Source organism: Austrofundulus limnaeus, unplaced genomic scaffold (assembly GCF_001266775.1).
Source record: "Austrofundulus limnaeus strain Quisiro unplaced genomic scaffold, Austrofundulus_limnaeus-1.0 Scaffold834, whole genome shotgun sequence".
Lineage (NCBI taxonomy): Eukaryota > Metazoa > Chordata > Actinopteri > Cyprinodontiformes > Rivulidae > Austrofundulus > Austrofundulus limnaeus.
Window position 1 is genome coordinate 38,562 of NW_013953236.1, and position 22,093 is coordinate 60,654.

A 22,093-nucleotide genomic window follows, 5' to 3' on the forward strand; every position below is an offset into this window, starting at 1 on the left:
GTGTGTGTGTGTGTGTGTGTGTGTGTGTGTGTGTGTGTAAGAAATAAAACTCTTAACTCCTTTTTAATTAAAGTAATTGACAAAAACACAATTTTCCCTGCAGGATATGGACATGTAGCTGGCCAAATAAATGAACAAATGAATGGTATTTTATTGTTTTTGTTCAAATTCTGTCTGAATGACACACATTTTAAAAGAACAATGTTCACAATGCTCTCCTTATCTTTAGGTTACGGAGCTGAAGCTGSTGGATATAGTGGACAAGCAAATAAAGGTAACAGGATTTTTGTTATATCTGGTTTAAGGTTCAAACGTTGCAGCTGCTCAGTAAACGAAYCCTGTAATTAAAAGCACTGATAAATTAAACACTGTAAAATAGTTGAGTTGCACTCTTAACACAACAGGCTGGTTTTATGTGAGTTTTTTTCTACCTTTCTCTGCTTTAATAAAGGAAATGTTGKAGTTTCATTCAACAGAAGTGGAACTGGAGTTGACAGAATGATCCTAACAGTGGATTAAACACTAAACGTTTTGTTGTTTTTGCTGCAGGATTTGTTAAAGCCCGCCCAACAAATGGACAGCAGATGAGAGGTGGAGCAACACGACTGATAAAACACACCGTAACAATGGCCTCGTAATTCATTAAAGTTTTGTTTTTCAGGTTACGGTGCTCAGGCTGGGGGATATGGCGGGCTAAGGACTAAAGGAAATGGTATTTTAGATCAAGTTTTAAACATTTACAAACAAATAGGGTATTACATTTAATGCCATGTTTAAACACGAAGGCTTGTTCTTGTTACAGGTTATGGTGCTCAAACTGGTGGACAACGAACAAAAGGCAATGGTATTTTAGATGTGCTCTTGCTMTCATAAAACTTTAATTCAAAGAGCCTAGTTTTTATTGTCAGATTGAAGTCTTTCATTTTGCTGTCAAAATGGATATTGTTGTTCTGACTGCTTTCATTTAAATTTTAATGTTTGATACATTAACCCTAATAGAGGTTTCTTATTTTACTTCAAAAGTCACTAAAATATGACTTGAGTGAAACCTCTATGCAGATCATGGTAAAGTAGTGACGATTGTCAATTAAAAAACCTCTTACCTAAATGTGTAGGTAACGCTGCTGCAGCTGCTGCACAAAATGGACATCCAACAAAAGGTAAGTCTTTTCTAAACGATCTGGTTGCATTTGGTGTTTTGAAAAGACCCTCAGCAGAGTAAAAATCCTTCTTGCACTAATTTTTTTTTGTGTTTGAGCTGCTGAAAATGGGACACAATGTTGAAGAAAAAGAATTCTAACTTATTTATAATGTCAGAGTGTTAGCTGGTCCATCCAACAGTAGCAGAGTATGAATAAATAGTAAAAAAAAATTTAAAAACTGTCTTTTTTATTTGTGGTTTACCTTGATCATGTATGGTTTAAAAGGTCAAGAAAGGGGGATGGGAGGAAACCCATGCAAGGGTAAAAAGGAGATGTTTGTAGAAGAGAATGGCATTCACCAAAGGGAAAAAAATTAACTCCTGATCTCCTAACATCAGGATCTGGTAATTGATTGCAAGAAAATATTTCATAAATACAACATAAGATCTCATAACAAGATTCGAAAAGGGTACTCCTTGAGGATCTAGGATTTTGAGCAGGTGCCAGATGTAACAATAGAAACTGTTTTAACTTTATGTTCCACCTGGACATGTTATTGATGCTGAATGCACGAGTGCCCAGACCGAGCTGTATATAGTTTACTCACTACTAGAGTCTAATAAAGAGACCGAGCTGTATATAGTTTACTCACTACTAGAGTCTAATAAAGTTCAGACCCGCAGAGTTGAAAGGGATCATTTGCTCTTTGTGTACGTACAGGATGCAATATAACACCAGCCTGGGTGCATTTCAGATGCATTTATAGCCATTCGAACAGCCGGGTACCTTGATAACCAACTGTGAAAAAGTTCCCATACACAAAAAGTTGCTGTAAAGGACTACACTTCTCATGTAAAAAAACCCAGAGAAAATCTTTTTTTCGACGCCAAGAATGAAAAAACAATGTCAAGAGATCAGACAAGCATGTCGTTCTGCCCTCTGCACTTTTGAATGCTGCTCCACGTTAAATAATAATAATAAAAAAAAACACCATAAAATCCAAACATGTATATCACAGATTTAATTACTTCAATTTGTCTATCTTTATCTGTTTATCACCATCACTGCTGAACTCCATTCAACTTTTGTGTCAATTATCATCTTGTAGATTTATTGAGAAGGGGGTCTCCGCAMTCACTACATTTTCTTGTTTTGTGCGAAGAGTTTGTCCAAGACATGATTGGTCTGTTTGACTTTTGACATGATTGGTTGGACTGACTATTTTGTGTGGGTGTAGCTTGGTCAAAACAGCCAGGAATCAGTTTGAAAAATAATTCATTTGAATCATGACTCAAGACTGGAAAGTGCTCGCTGCACAAAATTTGAATGCCGTACATGTGGGACGTGTAACAATTCGGCTTGGTCAAAACAGCCCTATGCAAGCCTGTAAAACGACTGCTAAATATGAATTATGAGACAAGGACCTCGTATTTATGACATATTTTCTTGTATGACATCTTTTCTCATAATCGTGACATCTTATCTCATAATTGAGATCAGGAGTCTATTTTTTATTTTTTAGAATGCAAGACTCTTCTGTAGAGGTTTTGTCTCCAAACTTTCTAGCAGATGCAGATTCCAACTTGAATGGTTTATTATTTTATCTGTTGATTTGAGCCATCTGGTTATGGGTTACAGCTGCATTCATCAGGTTGTTTATAAACTGTAATTTGAAATAACAGCAATAAACAAATCATCATCGTACAATAATCATTGTGCATTAATTGAATCATAAAGTTACAAAGAACTGTTTCAGTCATCAAATGTCTCATTAAACCAGTCCCTGGATATAATGTTCATATTTAATATAAATCAGTATACTGATTTAACAGAGCTCTGGTAAAGAAAAGTGTACAGTCAACATGTGGACAATTAAACTAGTACATTTGGGGGTACTTACACTCACCATCCCACTCACAGGGAAACATCCTCTCTCGACGAGAGGTGTCAAAAATATTCACCTTCATTACTCAAGTAGATACTAGGGTTTAAGAATACTACTTTAGAAGTTGAAGTATCAACTCAAGATTTTTACTCAAATGTAAAATTACTGGTTTTAAATGGGATGGGGTGGGGCATTTAGGTAAAATAAATGTATTTGTACTGAACTGGTCTTCCTGCATCTGTGGTGCATTCAAAGGACGTCCGTAAACTGAATTTAATAGCATAGGACATTTCAAACTTATAACAAAAACATTGAAATTTAATAATATAAACCTAAAACTAATCATAATGAGATTTGGTCGACCACTTTCTAGGACAGGTAACTTCAGCTTCTCTTTTTTTGATGTTTTATTTTTTATTTTTTAAAGTGTTACGTTGGCTCAGGTTTTCATACACACCTTTACATCTGTTAATACCCAGGGCATGTGATGGGACCCTTCAGAAGAGTGGGAGGACCCCAGTCCAACAGGAATCATGGGCAAGGTAAGACAGCTGAATTTTCTCATTGATTTTGCCAAAATCACACTGACTGCTTTTCTTTCTTTATTTTTTTTTTGTGCCTTTATTTTTTTGTCTGCATTGTGCACTGTATTTCTACAGTCATAACCTATAACACCTATTCCCAGATTTTATTTTCCCTATGTACATTATTTTTAACAAAAGAAATAATGATATTTCAGTACTTATGCATTAACAGCCTAAATATAACATAATTGTGTTCAGTTTATATGTAGGTGAAATGTGTTTTTAGGCTATGAAGGAGGTTTTGGAGCAGCTGGTTTGGGTCTGGGTCCTCGTTATGGACATGTGGCAATAAAGGGACCCGTTCAAGGTAGGAGGAGCCTTTCTGCTGAGGGAAAATTATTTTTCTCATTTTAAAATTTGATAATGTTTTTTACTTTGAGGCTCAACCTGCTAATGCTGATGTTTCAGGTTATGGAGCTGCAGCTGGTGTGTCCAACAGACAAGGTGTGTCTAAATGTCACATTCAACAGAATAAACCTCACAAAATAAAATTAAGTCCTTTAATCTTGTTCTGTAAAAGGTTATTCTGGAGTCCAAGCACCAAATGGGAAATGGGGCCATGAAAAGTGGTTTTTATAAAGTTATTGTAGAATTTAGAGTAAAGTGATTTATTTTCTTCTCCTCTTGTCCTTTGAATTGGTTTAAATTGAAATCCAAGACTTGGTGCTGCTAAACCTGGTAAATGTTACATCTGCAGGTTCTGTTGAGTAATAACAGGAGTTTTCCCTACATTTTCAGGCATAATTGTATTTTTATTTTTAATTATTGCTTTCTGTCAGACATTTTTTTGAAATTAGTCACTTGATTTTGTAGGATTTGRCAATCGTCCAAATGGTTATGGAGCCAAACCTCATGGTAACACTTTTGTTTTTTTTACTTGGATCTTTTTATGATTTGAAACACACTAGTTGATCWTTATTAGTTAAAATGCAATTTAACATTTTCATGAATTTATGYCAGGATATGGAGTTTCCAAAGGCAGTGCTGTAAGATCTCAGTCAGGTAATACTTAAAAAAAACGAATAACATGTGAAAATCTGTAAAACAGCTCACTGTACTGATATAATTGATCTGAAGGTTATTTGAATGGAGCTGCTCCTAATGGCTATGGATCTAAAGGTAACAATCATATTTCATATCTTTATCTCTTTATAAATGGTACAGCTAATTTAATATAAAGGTATACACTTARAAAATATGTTTGAAGGTTATGGAGCTGCTGGAGTTCTTAAAGGATATGGACCCCAAATTAACGGTAATATGCTGCTATTTTTTCCTACTTTCTTGAGCTTTGTCATCCCCTCATCAAAAACATACCCAGTGTTGCTTTGACTCATTCATGCATACATTAGAAATCATTGAATCTCCTGTGGTAGACATGTGAAGCTGCCTAAACGCATGCTGGTACAAAGCACCGCCTATTTGTACAAAGCTCCTCCCTGGAGCTCAGTCTGCAGAAGCGCTCCCCCCTCAGAGCACCCCTCCCTTGTAGCGTTGTTGTGAAGATGRGCTGAAGTGGAAGTGTCAGAAATGGTGGGAGGTTCTTAAAGACTGGGGCCAATTTCAAGGTGTTTAGACATTGATGCAAATTCAGATTTATTTGTGATATATATACAGCTTTTTCATAATTAAAGGCAACGGTTACTTGATTGTGGTCTAGAATTTAAAAGCAAATGTAGATRTAATTTAAACAGTAAACAAAATAATTAAAATAACTGTTAAACAGAAGTAAGTCCATAACTATAAAAACCCTGAATAAATTATTGATCTACAGTATGTCTGGATGCAAATTAGCATCAGATGTTAAGATAAATCTCACCAGTAAATTCATCTTTCAAAGTAACTCRTAACATAAAAAACGTATTTCTCATATAATTGCTTAAAGGCAATGCATCATTTTAAATATGAATCAAATAAACTTATTTTAACAAACTGAATTAGTGACAGGTTTTTAATAAAGGTGAGAGTAAAAAGTATCATGTAGTAATTTTTTTGTATTTTTTTTCAGAGCACACATTGTYTCATTTGCCCAATTCAGTGAATCATAACCATATTCATAAAACATTATTGATTATTTACTACAAAGTTGTGACTTAATTCCATTTATTTGTCACTTTTTTTTATTTTCTCACCAGGCCACAGAAACCATGCTGCACTGGGAGGGTATGGAGGTAACCCTAATGGTAAAATTTCACCATCAAACAAGTTTGTCCTTAAAATTCAAAGAACTAAGCTCTGAACATGAGGGGAAAAAAGCAATGTTCAATTTGTTGCTACATTAATCTGTAACTGTTTTCTCAAAAATGATGTTTACAGTTTATGGACTGAGCCGTGGCCCAAAACCTCACACAACCAAAGGAATCAGAGCTCTGTCCTTGAGCGAAGGTGCTGAAACTTTCTGCTCCAATTAAAGTTCATTTAAATTTCCTAAAGTGAGACTTTATGTAGAAGCATCGACAGCTGCAAATCTACACTGCAACTTCATAAACTGTCTGTACTGCTGATAAATGTGTGCAAACATTGTCTGTTTTTTTGTTGTTCTTTATATTGAATAGTTTGTGTTTTTCCTTTTCAAATTTTGCGTCTTGTTTGTTTTTTCCAGGCTATGGGACGATGAATGGAAAGGGTCAAGCTGTTAGAGGTGCAGAGTTCTCCAATGAGAGAAGTCTTAAAGGTGGAGTGTTTTCTCCTCAGCATCAGGCTGCGACACAAGTTCAGGGTGCTGTTCCACAACAAGCCGTCCCTCAGGGTGAAGCGCTGAGCGTCCCCGATCACAGAGACCTTGTCCCCGTCAAAAACGAGAAATACCAAAAGCTGCTGGCGCCGCAAGATAAAAGCTACAAACAGAAACAGCTCAACCCTGAAGCGGCTCCAGAAGCAGCTGTGGTTCTCCAGAACAGTCCAGAACCAGAACCGGCAGCAGTCCTTCAAGGCAAGTACAGCTTCACTTCACATTTCAACTGATGAAATAGTACATTTGTTGGATGGCCATAGCACTTTCAAAATAATTGTATATCTCTATTTTAAGACAAAAAGGATAGGATAAAKTAAAAACAATATAAAATAGAATAAATGAAAATGAGATTAGCACGCTTTTCCTCAAACCTGTCTGGAAAACTAAATAGCCTACAATATTCTTAATCTGTTTTGCAGTTGAAGTAAATGTTCATCAAATGTCTTTTACAATAGTCATGGTTCCCTTTTAAAGTACACAGATTATAMATTATATTGTTTTCAGTTACTGACAACAGCTTAAAATAAGTGTAGAAATTAAATCTCTTGTAGGAAATGCAGATCATCTGCCACAAAGCGTTTAAAATTATCCTATGATGAGAAATGGTGTAATGAAGCTCTGGGAAGCTTTTTGTTTTAACAATCATTTAAAACCAGATTTTAAGGATGGAGTTTTTACAAGAAGATTGGAGAAATATTTTAAGTTAATAAAATGTGTGGCCTATAGGTTTTGTGACAGTAAGTGCTGTTCCTGGACAAAACGTTGCAGAAGCGGATGCTTTGGGGGACACTGATGACCCCGAGAGCACCGATCTCATAAAACCTGACAAAGCGGCTGATAAAATCACTGAAAACATCTCTTCTGAAGAAACGTTGAGACAGGGTGTGCCTGAGGCTGCAGCAGAGGAAGAAAACGCCACGAGTCAGCCTGAGACAGGACCTGACAGGCTTGGGGTCAGAAGTCCCCCTGCTGGTAAACTAAATCTATAGACTTGAGTCTGTTGGAGTCGGCCTGCATGTGTCAGCCTGAATCTGGTGCTTGTCCTAAATTTAAAGTTTGTTTATGGGATTTAAAGCTGCAGTTGGCAACTTTTCTAAGAATATATTTTTTACATATTTGTTCAAACTGTCACTCCGTCCTGACAGACGTGGAGAAACAACCTAAAGTTCAGATAAAATGCCTCTTTGAGAGTTCTGAATGTGCCATAGCTGCTTATCTGCTGTCATAAGCCTCCCTGAGCCGAATTGCCCACTAGCCTGCGCAACATGCATGTTCACAGAAGGCTCCGCTGTGTTGAGGGGGCAGGGAGGAGCTGTGGAGGCAGGGCTGTAGAGCAGCAGAGAGCGAGGAGGAGGCACTGATAAAAGTCCACAGTTTTCTCAGAACTGCCAACTGCAGCTTTAAGACTTCAGCCTAACTTGCCTGATCAGAGTGGGGCTGAATGTTAGCAGAAATAATCAGTGTTTCTCTCTTAAAGGAGCTGGTTTCCAACATCTTGTCAGATTAAAAAAGCATCTCCTATTTCTGGGACCCTTTTAATTCTAATCCTAACAGGTTTTTTTTAATGATTGCATTTAGTGCATGAGTTTAACCAACTGATTCAAGATGATTCTTTTGAACAAATTAACGATAAGAGGAACCACAAGTTATGTTTTTTGTTTTTGTCTTCCCCCCGCTTTAACAGGCTTAAACTTTTCTGCTTTGTCCTCAGAGGGTGTAGGACTTCCAGTCTCCAAAAGTCAAGGAGGAAAACCTGGTAAATATTTGTCTAATTTTCCTCTGATTGAAATAATGGACTGATTTTAAAAGAAATGTACAACTTGAACAGGAGCATCATCAGAAGTCTGTTGTTATCCTTCCTGAAACGGCCCACCAACATGTAGTGAGACACTGAAACAAATGCTATGAATGAGAACAAAGTTTCTTTATGAGGAAACTAAAACTACACTTGTTTGGCTGATTTTTAAGGTTTGAGGCGGAACTCTCTCAGTTGGAATCATTAAAATGTACCATATTTATTCATGCTCTGTTTTAGATTGTGGACCAAATGGACAATGGCTGGGAAGATTAAAACCTGGTAGGTTTTGTGTTTAAGTGGTGATTTTACTTTTTTTTTTTTTTTTACTTTTTTAGTCAAAGCTTTTCATTAACTTCTGCTTCTCAACACATCTGTTCAGCTGAGGAATGCTTTTATTTTCTTGAAATATTAGAAACAAAGCTTTACTGTTGATGTCCTGTTTATTTCAGGTCATACAGGTTCTGGCATCTCTGGTGGCACAAATTTAAAAGGTATTTGAAAAGTAGTAAATTAGTTTTATTTATAGTGCACAATAGTTTTCAAAGAGTTTTAGTATGAAGCACTTTGCTAAAGAATGACTCAACTTTTTGCAGGTTTAGAGTTTAGACTTATCCACGTCACATATGAGGGCATATTTAAAAACTGAGTTAAATGTAAATATTTATTTCAAAATAACTTTTGTTTAAATAATTGAACTCTTTATAATGTTGCACCGTTTAACATCTGTTTGAATTCTACTAAAATCAAACCTGAAATTGAAAATGCGACTTTTTTTAAGCTTTTCTAATAAAATATTTGTTCATTCAAAGGTAACTTTGCAGGAGGCCACAATTTTCCAGGACTTCGTAATGGTTACGGTGCAGCAGGTAATACTGCCACATATTTTCTTGCATATTAAAGAAAATGTATGTACGGTTTCTTGACAAAGTGGATTTGTGTATGCAGGACTTGGGTATCCTTATGGTGGAAAACCTGGTTAGTGACTTCATTTATATTACAAGTAAAAATCTATCAATTAAATATGAAATGCATTTGGTGAATTTGGTTTGTTTTGTGCGCAGTTTACGGACAAGGGGCCAACCTTGGAGCTGGAAATGGAAATTTATACAGAGGTTCAGTTATGATTGACTCCATTGTTTTGCATAAAACCGTTTTAAAAGATTATTTAAAAACAAAATCAATTCTTTAAAAATATTTCACCACACCTGACAGTCAGTCCAGTAAGAACTGAGTGATGATAAATGTCAGTAGATTAAGGATGAGTTTTTATTAAAACAAATAATAAAACTGTCTACAGGTGGCACCAAACAGCTTCCATTCAATGGAGCCTCAACTGGATTTGACGGTAAAGCAAAATCTCTTGATGTCTAATTGGAAGCTGTAAAAAATGTTTGAGTTGCATAGAGAAAGGTGCAAAGAAGAAATAAATTAAATTTATTTTATATAAATGTAGGAAGGAGTCAGTTTGAGCTTCAGCCTGCTGGACATCCAAGCAGCACATCTGGTGGTACTGATGCGTCAGCAAATTTACTTTTAACGTCTAAAGTTGTTGAAGTGAAGATGACACAAATTAATTTTTGTTGCAGGAATGCAAGAATCAGCTTTTGGAGGTCCAACACTCGGAATGAGTGCAGAAAAATTCAATACAAAGTTTGGTGAGTTTCTGAGGCTAGAAAATGTTTTCTCGTTAAAATGCAGCACTAAGATGAATGACGACTGTAGAATAGTTGGCATCAAAACAATTAGAACAGATAAAATTAGCAACATTGTATCTAAAAGCTAAAATTAACAAAGGAGTAGCTACAGCTAAAATTAGCAAGATGGTAGGTAAAAGTTAAGTTGCATAAAACAAAAATAAAGCATGGATGGTAAAGTTCAGGAACATTTTTGAAGAAATCTCTTATTTCTATGGGGAACGTTTTTGTAAAGTTAATTCAAAAAGTATGAAAACGGTAACATATTCTGTATTCAGCCAAACATTTTYGTATGAATGGTTTAATTGGCACAATGTGGAGGGAGTTTGGTTGTTATAAACTATAAAGAGGAAAACCAAAGTGTAGAAGTTAAATCATAAAGATTCCAGCTGACTGAACTCTCAAACACTTTAAGCTTGTTTCATTTGTTTAARCCAACTTTCTGCTGCTTCAGGTATCGGTGGGCTGCAGTTCGGTGAACAGCCCATCAGTCCAGGCTTTAACAGTGCAGGAAAATATGGTATATTTTCTACTTAATCTGTGCAGCATCAATTAGATTTGAAKAAACGTCTGAACTGTTTGCTTTGTTTCTCCAGATTATGGCGTTAACCCGTACAGGCCTGCAGGGGAAGGTAAATACAGTAAGAACTGAGCTGTTTCAAAATGTAGCATTATCTTTAGTGACAGAAATCAAACTTGGTTTTAGACATTTTTGCTTGTTTCACAGTTGCAGGGGGTCTTGGTGTGAGGGGTTATACTGTTAGTATGATGCTTTAAAAAGAATGACTGTTCTCACCCTAAAGTTTTGTCCTTAAAGGATAACAATAATGAAAGWAAATTAAAAACACAAGGAGCTTTATGGAAAGTTTTGATCCAGTTTTTCTCTCCATCACCGGTTCTGCTGCATCCTACCCCATACCACGTGTTTGATCCCCAGCCCCCTCCCTTCCTTAGCTGCCTTGCACTATGCGAGTGGTTTTTTTTTTTGAGTGTATGATTCTGTGTTTGTGTGTAAACATAGGATCAGAGCATCTTTTTTTTTAAACTCATCTTTCCTATTGTGTATTCCAAGCTTTTTAAAGGTAGCGCGACCCCTACTGGTTGCCGCATGAACTGATCACCAGTTTCCCCATGTTTTTGTCATATGTCATGTGTGTCTTCTTGAATGGGTGTTCTTAAATGTAATTTCATTGTGCAAATGATGACAGGTTTTCATCATCATCTGGGCTCAGAKCATGGTGGGCAGCTTCTCAATGGAAATATGCTGCAGAAATACGGTCAGTGACTGTTATAATTTGGTTTGTACACCTGAAACCAGTCCTGCTGTGTTACTGAGCTTTTGTTTTCTTTGCAGGTTATGGAAACAATCCTTTTGTTCATCCGGCTGGACTGGCTCCTGAGCCTGAATCTGCAGGACAATATAGTAATATTTTAAAATGTTTATCTAAAAATGCATACTATCATTTGCATCAGACTTGAAAGGTGTTTAAGGCCTGTAAGGTTGAATATTTATATTCTTATTATTCAGGTCTGACTGGATCACCTCATCACCCTGAGCCTGTTGGCCCCGAACAAATTGGCAAATCAACAGAAAAATATGGTGAGGCTGATTTAAAAAATAACTTCTTTTTAACTTTTTTGTGTCGTTTTACACTGCTCAGCTTTTTGTTTTGCCTGTTGAAGGTGATGCACGGGTTCCTTATGGGACAAACAATCATGGTTTAGGAGGAGAAGCAAAATCTGGGAAATACGGTACAGAAAGTTTGTCTAATTCTAAGTAACATTTAAAAAAACGGTACTAAATTGTGATCAACCTTTCAACAGATAAACATGGAGCTTTCCAGACACAGAACTATGAGTCTGCAGGAGCAACAGGTTTAAGTTATGAGCCTCAGCCTCTTGAGCCAGAGTCGGTTGGAAAATCCTACGGTTTGTTAGACTTTCTCCTTATGTTCAGTTTGAACAGAATCCAGTTTCTATGTCAGTTTGTTTTTTCTTATTATTCCTCAGTGAAGGGAGAGGTGCCGGCAGCAGCGCTCGCAGCTGAAGGTCAGAGGATGGCTGTTAATAGATACGGTGAGTAAACTGCATCTGCTGGCTTTTTGATGTTTTACTTCACTATTTTTAAACAACATTTTGTTGTTGTTGTTGTTTTTTCAGAAAACGTGGGCTACATTAATGGACAAGTGCGGCCAAATGGTAATTAAGAAACAATTAAAAAAGGAGCTTCATACACGTATGCTCACAGATGTTTCCATGTCCTTGCTAGTTGTGTTTTCTGCAGCTCCCACCCCTGGTCCCACCGAGGCCTATTCACCTGCCCAGGTAGACTCCTTCACAGCTGATGTGTCTCGAGAAACGGTGCAGGACTTGACTGATCCAGACGGAGCGGCTACAGAGAGGCAGGGCGAGCATCCCGACGATTTAGAGCTGCCACGTCAGATTCACATTCAGCAGCATCTCAAACTGCATTTTCAACCTCAAGGTGAGTCCAGGAGAGGTGCAAGATCAGCATTTTTGGGTTTATTAAAGGATTACACCCTTTTTTTTAAAGGCCCATCACAGAAATGAACATGAAACCATTTAAAGACTCTTTCTGTATCTTAGGAGGAAAGAAATATGACTTGGATGGCTTCTTTGGAAATGGTGACCATCAAGGTAAGAATTYATTCTAATATTTAAGGAGCTGTGATTCTTTTAATTCTGATCATATTCTTCTTTCCTCATAGGTTGATTGAACCAATCTGATCTTATTTTAAAGTTTCTTAATGTTTTGTTTCCTAGTTGTACATTAAATGTAGTTTTCTTTTATTTTACTAAATCTGTAAGTATGTACATGAAATTATACAATATTTTAGACTTCTCTTGTTGGCTTGTAATTTTATGCATCATTTCCATCTTGTGTGTCCTGCACTTTTAGGTCACTGTATGCAAAATAAATTGTCTGCGAAATGTTTGCTTAATTTTTACTAAAGCTGTCATTTTTATTGGAAATTCAAAACTTGTATTGAAATTACTATATTTCAGTCTAGATTTTGGAAATCAGTGATTTTTTTTCTTCATCTTGCAAGAATCTGTTTATTGTACAGTATTTGATTAAAACATCAAATCCCAATTGTCACTTCTGTTTACTTGACACACAGAAAGAATGCCACGTTTTAAAACAGAGGTGTCTAAAGTGAGGCCTGCGGGCCAAAGTTGGTCTGCCAGCAGTTACTAGGTTGTAATCTCCTGTCCTCATGTGCAGAAACACTATTTCCATCCCGATCATTCCTGCAGTGCAGGTAGTTTCACTTCTGATGCTACTTTGTCTTTCAATTACATTAAGATTAAACATGAAATACAAGTAACCACAAGAGACATTTAGATTAGATTTAAGCACACGTGTAGATTTGCACACTTAAGACTCACATTTTATCAATTTATGAGACTTTGCTGTCCGAACGTACGTTAAACTTTCAAGTGCACAGGCTAAAAAACTGTGGGCTACTGCAATGGCTGCTAGRTTAATCTTAAAAAATAAAAGAACTTTACTTGGGGGTGTCTGCAGGGTTGTAAAAGATATTTAAAAGTATTAAATTAAACTTCAATTATATACCCTGAGTATTTGTATTTCATGTATTATACTGCGTTGTTGCAACTGGCCTGCAGCCCTCGGATAGACTTTCATTTTGGCCTCTTTCAGGGAATAAGTTTTTATTTTAAAGTATTTATAACACATWCTTTGTACCACTAAAGTCAGCATGAAGAAAATCCCCACGTGGTTCATGTTTTAATATTGAAATAATCAAATAATCAAAACTGTTTCCAGTTCARTAAAACTTCTGCATTTTAATCCGGGTTGTGTGAGTTGCTCATGAACAATGACTAGGAGAACCGGCAGCAGTGCACATGGCCTTTTTGKAAGGATTACCCCAGATTAGGAGTGCGAGCAGTCGGCTGATTGGTCCTTCTCAAACCGTGCCACTTGGACAGCTCAACAGGTTGCGTGCTTGGACTTACACCTGTCCGATGAAGAGTCTCAGGAACAAGACTTTCTGCAGCTGAGAAACCCGAGTGCAGTCTGTGAGGATGTAAAGGCAGAGGACCTTGTAGATTAGGGCACTGAGTGCACAAAGTCATGACTGTACTTTACCAAGGACCGCGGCTCTTGGATTTTGCGAGGACCCCTCCTCACCTGCAGTTCAACAAGTATGTCCTGACGGGTTACCGGCCCGTGTCCACGGCTCAGGAGTGCCTCGGGAGCCTRTTCTACATGCACAACGAGCTGGGCAACATTTACACTCATGGTAAGTCCAGATTTAACACACCGTTCTTCAGCTCCTTCAGATTATATTTTAAAATGACAGCTAAAACAGATCTTTAAGGTTAATGAAGAGCTGTTCTCTTTGAAGATAAGGTACAAAGAAAGCCGGTCACCACGTGTCCACTACTTTCACTTCTGACCAATTAGAAGCATCCCTGACGAGGCGCGTAATGAGGATACAGGGTATTAGCTGTAATCTGTCCCGGGAATCCCAATTGGAAATATCCAACAGTTAACTGGGTCTTTAAAGGTGACGGATGCTGTTAATTTGAGTTTGTGGTGAGACTTGGGCAGAACACTTATTTTTAAAAGTTATAATCTGACTTCTGTTGAGCAGAACCAATAAAAGACTTTAAAAGGCATGACCTAAAGGTTGTAAAGTCTCACACTTGTGAAGGCACGTTTTGTACTCAGTCATCACATAATTTAACCAACGCTCTTACTGAGGGGAAGTGAAGAGGATAAGCATTACAGCACTGCTCAGGTTCCTCTGTGCATCAAACTGCTGTTCATTGTTCCAYGTGTAAAAACGAAACCAAGAGGAACAACTTTCAGCATTTCATTCATGACTTGATCTGTGTCGGGATGTTTTAGTGCAGCTCTCTAGATGAAACAWCGGACTGACAATAGATTCTAAAACCAGTAAACCTCAGTTTATATGAAAACATTTAAGTCACTTCATGCAGCTGTCTACAAAAAATTAAATTGTAAACCAGCAGGATGCAAAACGTTTCAAGAGGTTACCAACAGCAAGACAAAAATTAACCTCGTTTTCAGGTAATGCAAAGGCTTTAAACCAAATCTGTGAACATTCAGTTTATACGGTTTCATTATTTTTCCATGCATTCTTGTTTATACCTATTTTATAAAGGATTTTTTAGCATTAGGTTTTGTTTTTCTTTAGAAGGATTAGGGTTTAAATTGTATCAAATGTAGTGTATACAAAAGACAGGACTTTGTGTTAATGTGTAATTGATATAAAGTTGTATTTATGTAATTTTTTTAAAGCACATTTTGTATTTCTAAGCCAATTTTATATAAGAACGAGCAATAACGTCTCGGATCAAATAAATTGCAGACTCCTGCTATATAGTGTTCTACTGTACTTCTAAGATGAACTGAATCTCACTAATTTGTTTCATGTTTCCCATCATCCCAGGCATCCCATTCTTCCTGTTCTTGGTGCTGCTGCCTTACAGTATCCCCTGGATGGAGGTGGACAGCACTTGGATCTGTGTAGTCCACTACCTGGCCTGCCTCAGTCCCACCATCGGCTCGGTTCTCTACCACCTGTTTATGAACCACCGAGGAGGACGGCATGTGTACGACACCCTGCTCTCCCTGGACATGTTTGGGGTCTGCCTAGTTAACACACTGGGTAATGTTGCTACAGAAGTTAGTACAAGTTCTAATAGAATTGTTATATTTGGCTTAAAAGTATTGAACTGTAAGCTTGTGTATGATTTACCGTTTAACTAGGCAAAAATAACTCGTCAAGTAGGGGAAAAATGTATTTTTTTTCCCTTAAAACTGCTTAACATCAAGTTTCAATTCTACATCAGATCTTCGCTCTTAACTGTTCTCTCCCTCTTCAGGGGCACTTCCCATCATTTACGTCACCCTCCTCTGCTACCCCACGGTGCAGCGGACCGCCCTGCTGGTCTACATCGTCCTCTCGGCCTACGGGATCTACTGCGCCACCACGGCCCACACAAACGTCCTGAGACTGAGAGCGTTCGTTTGGCAGGCTTTATTCCGCTTCCTCCTCTTCGTGTTCAGGGTTTATGGCAGCGGAGCGGGCAGTCCCAACTCCATGCGTCTCTTCGTCATCATGGATAGTCTGGCRGTACTGGGAGGACTGGTGAACATCATCCAGATCCCCGAGCGCTTCAGCCCGGGCCTGTTTGACAACTGGGGCAACAGCCACCAGATAATGCACGTCATGGTCGTCTGCTCCATTATCTACCTGCACTGGGGCACYATGGAGGATTTAGCTTGGATTAAGAGCTACCAGTGTCCTACTGTGTGAAGTGCAGCCAGTTCACATGCAGGCCACCACTGACACCTTTAAAAAAAATGCACCTTAGTCTTAGCTGATTAGATGTTTTTGATACTTTGCCAGAGAAGAAGAGGAACCAACATGCTGCTTTATTAAACTAAAAATCCTGAGCATACTTGATTAAAAGTTTGAGATGCAGTAGTTTTAGGGTTACGTGACCTGTTACTACAAAGTCTTCAAACTTAATGAAAGAACTGGATCTAATAAAGTATATTTTTATATCTTGGTCTATCTTGTTTTAATTTCATAAATGATTAGATTATCCATCTATTATCGATACCCTCTTCTTCCTTTCAGGGTCACTGTGCAAGGGGTGGGGTACACCCTGGACAGCTCACAAGTTTAGATTAGAATAGTAAAGTAAAATGACATATACCTCTGATGTTTATTAGCAAGAAAAGTAAGTTGTGTATACAACTGGATTAAGGAGGTTTAGGTCTGCTGCTACAAAGTTGATTTATTTTTATCTGAATATTGCAACTTAGCTTCAACCCTCTGGAAGACACCTTCAGGCAAAAAGCATCAAAGCACTCATACATCCAATTATGTGAAAGTTTGGCCACTTCAAGAAGGTAAAGATGCTGATGTTGGAGATGCAGGATACCTCGACCACAGCAGCTTTAATGTTCAACGCAGAATCCCTGCGTTATCTGAAATAAGGAGTCATCTTTTCTTCTCACTTTAAATAAAACTCTGGTCTGCTGGTGCTGGATCAGTCTTCAGCTGAGCTGCTGTCGTCCTCCGGCTCCGATAGGTCAGCGATGGGGAAACGCAGGATGGCGGCAACTCCGCTCAGCTGAGTCAGCTCTGAGGAAAGATCGGGATGAAAAACAACCGCAGGCTGCTAAATAATGGAAACGACCTCACTGTTTTCATTGTAAACTGGCTGAAAAAGGAGGAAGTCAATTAAAATGCTGCAAAAACTTACGTTCACCGGATACATGAAGGCTTGAGAATATTCTGCACAAAAAATTAAAACTTATCAGCATGACTGGGAAATTCAAAGTAAACATTTTGTGTAAAACGTACAGCCCAATACATCAATATAAAATCCTAAGACAGCTGTATATTCATGTTTTTATGATTGTAGATAAGTTACCTGACAGTTCCACCGTTGTCTCTCACGTTGTCCACCAACCGAACATAACGACTCCTTGTGGGGACATCCTGATGTCTGAGGGTAAAACATCAGATATAGTAAACCACTGAAGGCTGCTGAACATTTTAAAGCCAGCAGAGCTTTCAGACCGACAGCAGGATGTACCTGAACAACTTATCACTGATGAGAAGGGTGTCGATGGCGAGGGCATCAGCTGCTTTCTCTACGTGAGCAATTCTGTGCAGAAGGAAAGAGGGAAGAATTGATTTTCAGTGAATCTCTTGTGGGTCACAGCTGGTGGTTCTGGTCCGTCTCGTCTCACCCGTAAAAGGCTCGGTCTGGTTCGTGCTGAAGCATCTTGTAGAAGTCTTCCAGGGCTTTCACCTCTCCCGCTGCCTAAGAGTTGCACCAAAATGGTGTGAAATAAAATTAAAAAAGGGTGAAAATCCATATTCAGGGTAATATCCAAACTGAGATTAATAATCTGTGGCAACGGATTCACATGGATGTTTGATTACCTTTGTGTCAGAAAGTCTGCTCGTCACAGCGGGGTCACAAAGGATTTCTGTAAAACAAGAGTTTCATTACGTTCAGGGGCTCACAACAAGATTGTACTGTTTGACTCAAAGCTTGGAACAGCTCAAACCTTTAAGGGAATATTTATGACCCGAAGACGAGTGGACCAGCATGAACTTGGGCCGATTTTCCAGCAGGACCTTGTTGTCCTGTCGCACCGCCTCCTTAAAGAGGTAGGTGTAAAACTGGTCCTTCACAAACCCTGGACTGGCCACTAGGAAGCACTTCACCACTAACAGGAAGCAAAGGAACTTTGTTACATCGTTTTTTTGTTTTTAAACGACTAATTGCTGAAGCTACAAATGAAAACTGAGAAGCATGTGACAGAAACAGGAGCTTGTGTGAAGAGACGTGTAGAAGTGGAGTCCTACCATCAAAATTAATGTGGCGAAGAATTGCCTGCATCACCGCCTCATAGAACCGATCCAGCGCCTGTCCACAGAAAAACTGCTTACAAAATAATACCCTCCGGTTTGTGTACTTAACCTCATTGATGAGCTAAAAGGATCTTGTCATGTTTTTATCTTAAAAGTCTAAGTTTGCACACAAAACTGATTTATTCTAATGTACAGCACGGATTTAGAAAATGGGCCAATAAAATAGACGTCAGATCAGGGTGGGACCTCATTTCCTCACATGATGGCGACCGACCTTTTCGTGCTGAGTGCAGCTTCCTTTTCTCTTCCGAGGAATGGTGACCTCCACTTTAGCTCGAAGCAGAGTCATGGCGGGGGTCACCAGCACCAGGTTGGCCAGCCCTTCCTGCATTACCACAGCTGCCACATCTGCCTTCTGGGCTGGATCACACGCCTGCTCTAAAGGGTGGATGACGAGACAAAAGAAAGATCAAAATTCATGTGACTACAAAATAGTAAATTGCATATTTGTTTAAAAAAAACATTTAAAAAGTACAGAAATTAACATTTAATGCCTGCCACCTACTTGATACCATGTAGGGTTATAATTTTACAGCTGATCTGTGTGTATTTAACAGCTCAGATCATGTTAAACAAGTGGTTGCGGAGTTCAAGTGAAGCACGTGCTTACCGATTCTGTCCAGCACAACGCTGTCCCAGCACTTTTTGGCGAGAGTGAACTTCCTGTTGAGCTCAAGCTCAATCGTGTGGTAAGCCCCCATCTGAAAATCCCAACATCATCAGCATCACAGACAGTTTTTAACTTCTCAGTAATAATCAAACACACACAAGTCAGCAATTACATCTGGGTGATGCATTATTTTACATAAAAATGTAAAAAGTTTAATCTTATATAGAAGAGGCAACATCAAATAGGAGGAAAATATTAAACCGCTGAACATTAGGACCTTAAGCCAGGGATGTCCAAAGTGTGGCCCGGGGGCCATTTGTGGCCCCTCAACTGATTTTGTGTGGTCCCTGACTTCAGTTCAAGAATTATACTAATTTGTTTGCAAATTTGTCCCCCCTACACAGGCGTTTGATGTAGATGGAGACTTTCTATTTATTATTTAGGGCAAATTTATCACAAAGTAAAATCTTATAATAAAAATTATTGGCAACAAAACAAATTTTTTTATCTTTAAATAACCAGACTCGTAGCTTTTTCCACATCTATTTAGTGACTTCTACTCAGAAGCTGATTTTGCTGTACTCCAATCTGCTTTTAATTCATTTATTAAATTCATCTGAATACAGCAAGAATTTTCAACAAAAGGGTGACCTAAATCCTGATTTTATTGATCAGAATTGACTAAATTGGGTTATTTTTTTCCCCAAATGAAACCTAGAAAATTGCAAAATTTCTTTCAWTAAGGGAATCCTGCAAAACAATTTTAAAGTTGTGGATCTACATTAATTTACACACCCATTTCCAGCAATAAATCTGACTACCTTATTTGTTTAAAAGTATTCAATGTTTAGTTTATTGTTGAGCAGGTAAAGGAAAAATATTTTTGGCCCTGAAGTCCTTCTGACTTTATGATTTTGGCCCATGTGACAAAATGTTTGGACACCCCTGCCTTAAGCAGTCAAACACAAGGACAAAGAAAAAGAAAGGATCAAACAACACAATCTGATAAACGCACTAAAACAACTTGCATCTTCTCATGTTTAGAAGTATTTCTCAAAAATTAGGCTTTAAAAAGAAATTACAGAACTTGTGCATTTTGTCAATATAGTCCAACTGCCAAATAATGTCTAAAAACATCCTTCAGTGGTCGCAACAACCATTAATAATCCACAAGAAACTCAGTGACTGAGGAAAGCTGCGTTATTCTTTCATTAAGTTGATGTAAAAAAAAAAGATTAGTTTTTTTTCGTCCACATCACCCACTTCAAGCTCCATCTAAATGAATCTCTCACCTTAACATACTGGTTCTCCTCAATGTTGGTGCCTTTTACTCTCAGCTGGCAAGCTTGGGAGTCAAAGTCGATGGCCTCCACAGATAATGTCAGAGTGGTCCGAACTCTCGAGCTGCCCACGCTTCCCGTGGTTGATTCTGTCTGCACCTTTCTGTAAAACCAAGTGAAAACCATTAGTCCAATATCCATTCTTAAGMGTGTACTGAACGAAACGCACACAGAAAACTGTACATCAGATTTTTTTCTTCTCTCTGTGTGCTAACAAAACACAGTCTCCTAAAAACACTGTTAAGTAGGTCCTCTGGATGGACTCTTCTTTATTGAAAAAAGAGTTTCATCTCTCCTCCAAGAGACTTCTTCAGTCTGAGGAGTTAAAGGTAAACTCAGCCTTATAAGCAGTGCCTCCACATGGTGGACAAAGGGTCCCAACACAACCTGAAAACCACAGCTGTCCAGAGGAACTAACCATCCTTAACTTTTCCTTTTTTTTTTTTTTATATTTTTCTACCTGAGTTATTGAGGATCAAGACATAATTAGAATTTTTGTACTGTTTTAGTCCTATATACACAGAATGTGATGGATGTAAACTATTGAATTTATATGTGATGGATAAAAAATTGACATATTTTGTAGCGGAGAAGATGACCTGCAGGTCAAATCAGAATATTTTTGTGAAAGCTATCCCAAACAGCTGATTTTTTTCACCGTAATCACAACAGAGTGTTTTGGAAGTTTGTAAGTGTGAAATTATGAAAATAAGGATGCTATTGTGGTATTTAACTTTGAATTAGAGAAATTCTGTAGGTGCATATTTTTTCTACAACCATCATTTTYAATTTTTGTTGCACTAACATTGTATACGTTTTATACAGAACTAAACATCATTAATATAAAATAGGGCTACACAATATTAGGGACACGTGCAGCTGTAGTTAGTGTTGAATATTGTYTTAATGGTATCAAGACATTTCTTGGAGGCATTTGCAGTATTGTGTTGCACAAAGTGATACTGCAATATAGATAAATTTAGGATATATTGGATATATAAGGGATTAAAGTGTTATATATTTGTTCTCAGATCCACAACATCATTCAAAACCATTTGAAATAGTTGTAGACTGCAAGCTTTCATCAGAAACCTTTACATAAATGAAGTTATTGGTTACCTGATGGTTGAGGCTCTCAGGCTGTCCCCCACCTGCAGCAGGTTGTAGGTGTGCCACATATCCTCTGCCTCCTCAGGTATCAGAGTCACCTGACTGTAAAAAAAAACAGTTTACAGATATTAAAACTATTTTCCTAACTGATAGAATTTGGTTAATAAAGTTAACAAGCCATGATTACAAAACATTAGAATATAACATCGATGCTTTAACTACAACATAAACTAGTATAAGAATATTGTGACTGTCTCAACACAATAATGTAATATTTTGTTCTGTAAAATATCTATGTACACTCCCCTCATTAGTGCTAGCGTAAGTGCAGTTTAAATATCCATATTTCACAACCATTACGTTGGCACATGATGTTTTTAGCTAGCATGCTGTTTAGCTTGCTAAAATTAGCTCAAACATTCACTCACTTACCCGGCATTATCTTTTTCTATATCCTTACTAATCAACTTCATTGTTGGAATGTCATATACCATAAAGAGGTATACTATCCTAAACTAAAGAAGTTGACGTTTACGTAAGTTACAGACATTTTTAATTTAATGAAAACGCAAACTAAGCGAAGCCATCTCTCAACTTTGGAATGAATCACTCGGTTGTATTGCCAGGCGCCCAGACAGTGGTCTACTCCTCACCGATCTACCGGCGCGTAACCCGGCTAGAAGTAATGACGAGTGGCGAAAGAGGAGACTTTCAGCAGT

The 22,093-nt window shown here is 37.9% G+C and overlaps 3 protein-coding genes across 10 annotated transcripts; 2 read left to right on the top strand and 1 right to left on the bottom strand.

The window, feature by feature from the left end:
* Window positions 1-103: 103 nt before the first annotated feature.
* cmn (calymmin) lies at window positions 104-12,952 on the top strand (the record flags this gene model as incomplete). 8 transcript variants are annotated; one of them, XM_014028957.1, is given in 38 exon segments in its annotated part: window positions 104-145; window positions 230-274; window positions 550-591; window positions 662-712; window positions 803-844; window positions 1,116-1,160; window positions 3,507-3,569; window positions 3,838-3,918; window positions 4,020-4,055; window positions 4,425-4,466; window positions 4,572-4,613; window positions 4,689-4,730; window positions 4,792-4,866; window positions 5,747-5,794; window positions 5,928-5,996; window positions 6,214-6,543; window positions 7,072-7,317; window positions 8,057-8,101; window positions 8,381-8,422; window positions 8,593-8,634; window positions 8,953-9,009; window positions 9,089-9,118; window positions 9,205-9,255; window positions 9,441-9,488; window positions 9,597-9,650; window positions 9,730-9,798; window positions 10,292-10,357; window positions 10,434-10,469; window positions 11,046-11,114; window positions 11,192-11,260; window positions 11,366-11,437; window positions 11,521-11,589; window positions 11,662-11,766; window positions 11,848-11,913; window positions 11,998-12,036; window positions 12,107-12,322; window positions 12,445-12,495; window positions 12,567-12,952. In XM_014028957.1, coding segments are annotated over 38 exon segments (2,642 nt in total), but the record flags the coding sequence as incomplete, so codon positions are not given.
* A 102-nt stretch (window positions 12,953-13,054) lies between these two features.
* LOC106532814 (progestin and adipoQ receptor family member 4) lies at window positions 13,055-16,428 on the top strand. Its single transcript, XM_014028968.1, has 2 exons — window positions 13,055-15,521; window positions 15,739-16,428. Exons 1-2 carry the CDS (start codon window positions 15,284-15,286, stop codon window positions 16,170-16,172), a joined length of 672 nt encoding a protein of 223 aa, XP_013884422.1. The 5' UTR covers window positions 13,055-15,283; the 3' UTR covers window positions 16,173-16,428.
* A 140-nt stretch (window positions 16,429-16,568) lies between these two features.
* pelo (pelota mRNA surveillance and ribosome rescue factor) lies at window positions 16,569-22,032 on the bottom strand. Its single transcript, XM_014028966.1, has 13 exons — window positions 21,807-22,032; window positions 21,384-21,476; window positions 20,217-20,367; window positions 18,925-19,015; window positions 18,529-18,692; window positions 18,249-18,309; window positions 17,948-18,109; window positions 17,820-17,866; window positions 17,624-17,697; window positions 17,467-17,538; window positions 17,302-17,376; window positions 17,131-17,162; window positions 16,569-17,009 (listed from the first exon to the last, which is right to left on the bottom strand). Exons 1-13 carry the CDS (start codon window positions 21,866-21,868, stop codon window positions 16,915-16,917), a joined length of 1,179 nt encoding a protein of 392 aa, XP_013884420.1. The 5' UTR covers window positions 21,869-22,032; the 3' UTR covers window positions 16,569-16,914.
* Between the last annotated feature and the right edge of the window lie 61 nt (window positions 22,033-22,093).

What these genes read in the sequence shown, in the direction of transcription:
- pelo (XM_014028966.1), bottom strand. Translation starts at nt 21,868, where the DNA reads ATGGTATATGACATTCCAACAATGAAGTTGATTAGTAAGGATATAGAA. An exon ending in AGGAGAACCAGTATGTTAAG is followed by an intron (nt 19,016 to 20,216) that starts GTGAGAGATTCA and finishes TGGGATTTTCAG; the next exon opens with ATGGGGGCTTACCACACGAT. An exon ending in GACAACGGTGGAACTGTCAG is followed by an intron (nt 17,163 to 17,301) that starts GTAACTTATCTA and finishes TTTTTTGTGCAG; the next exon opens with AATATTCTCAAGCCTTCATG.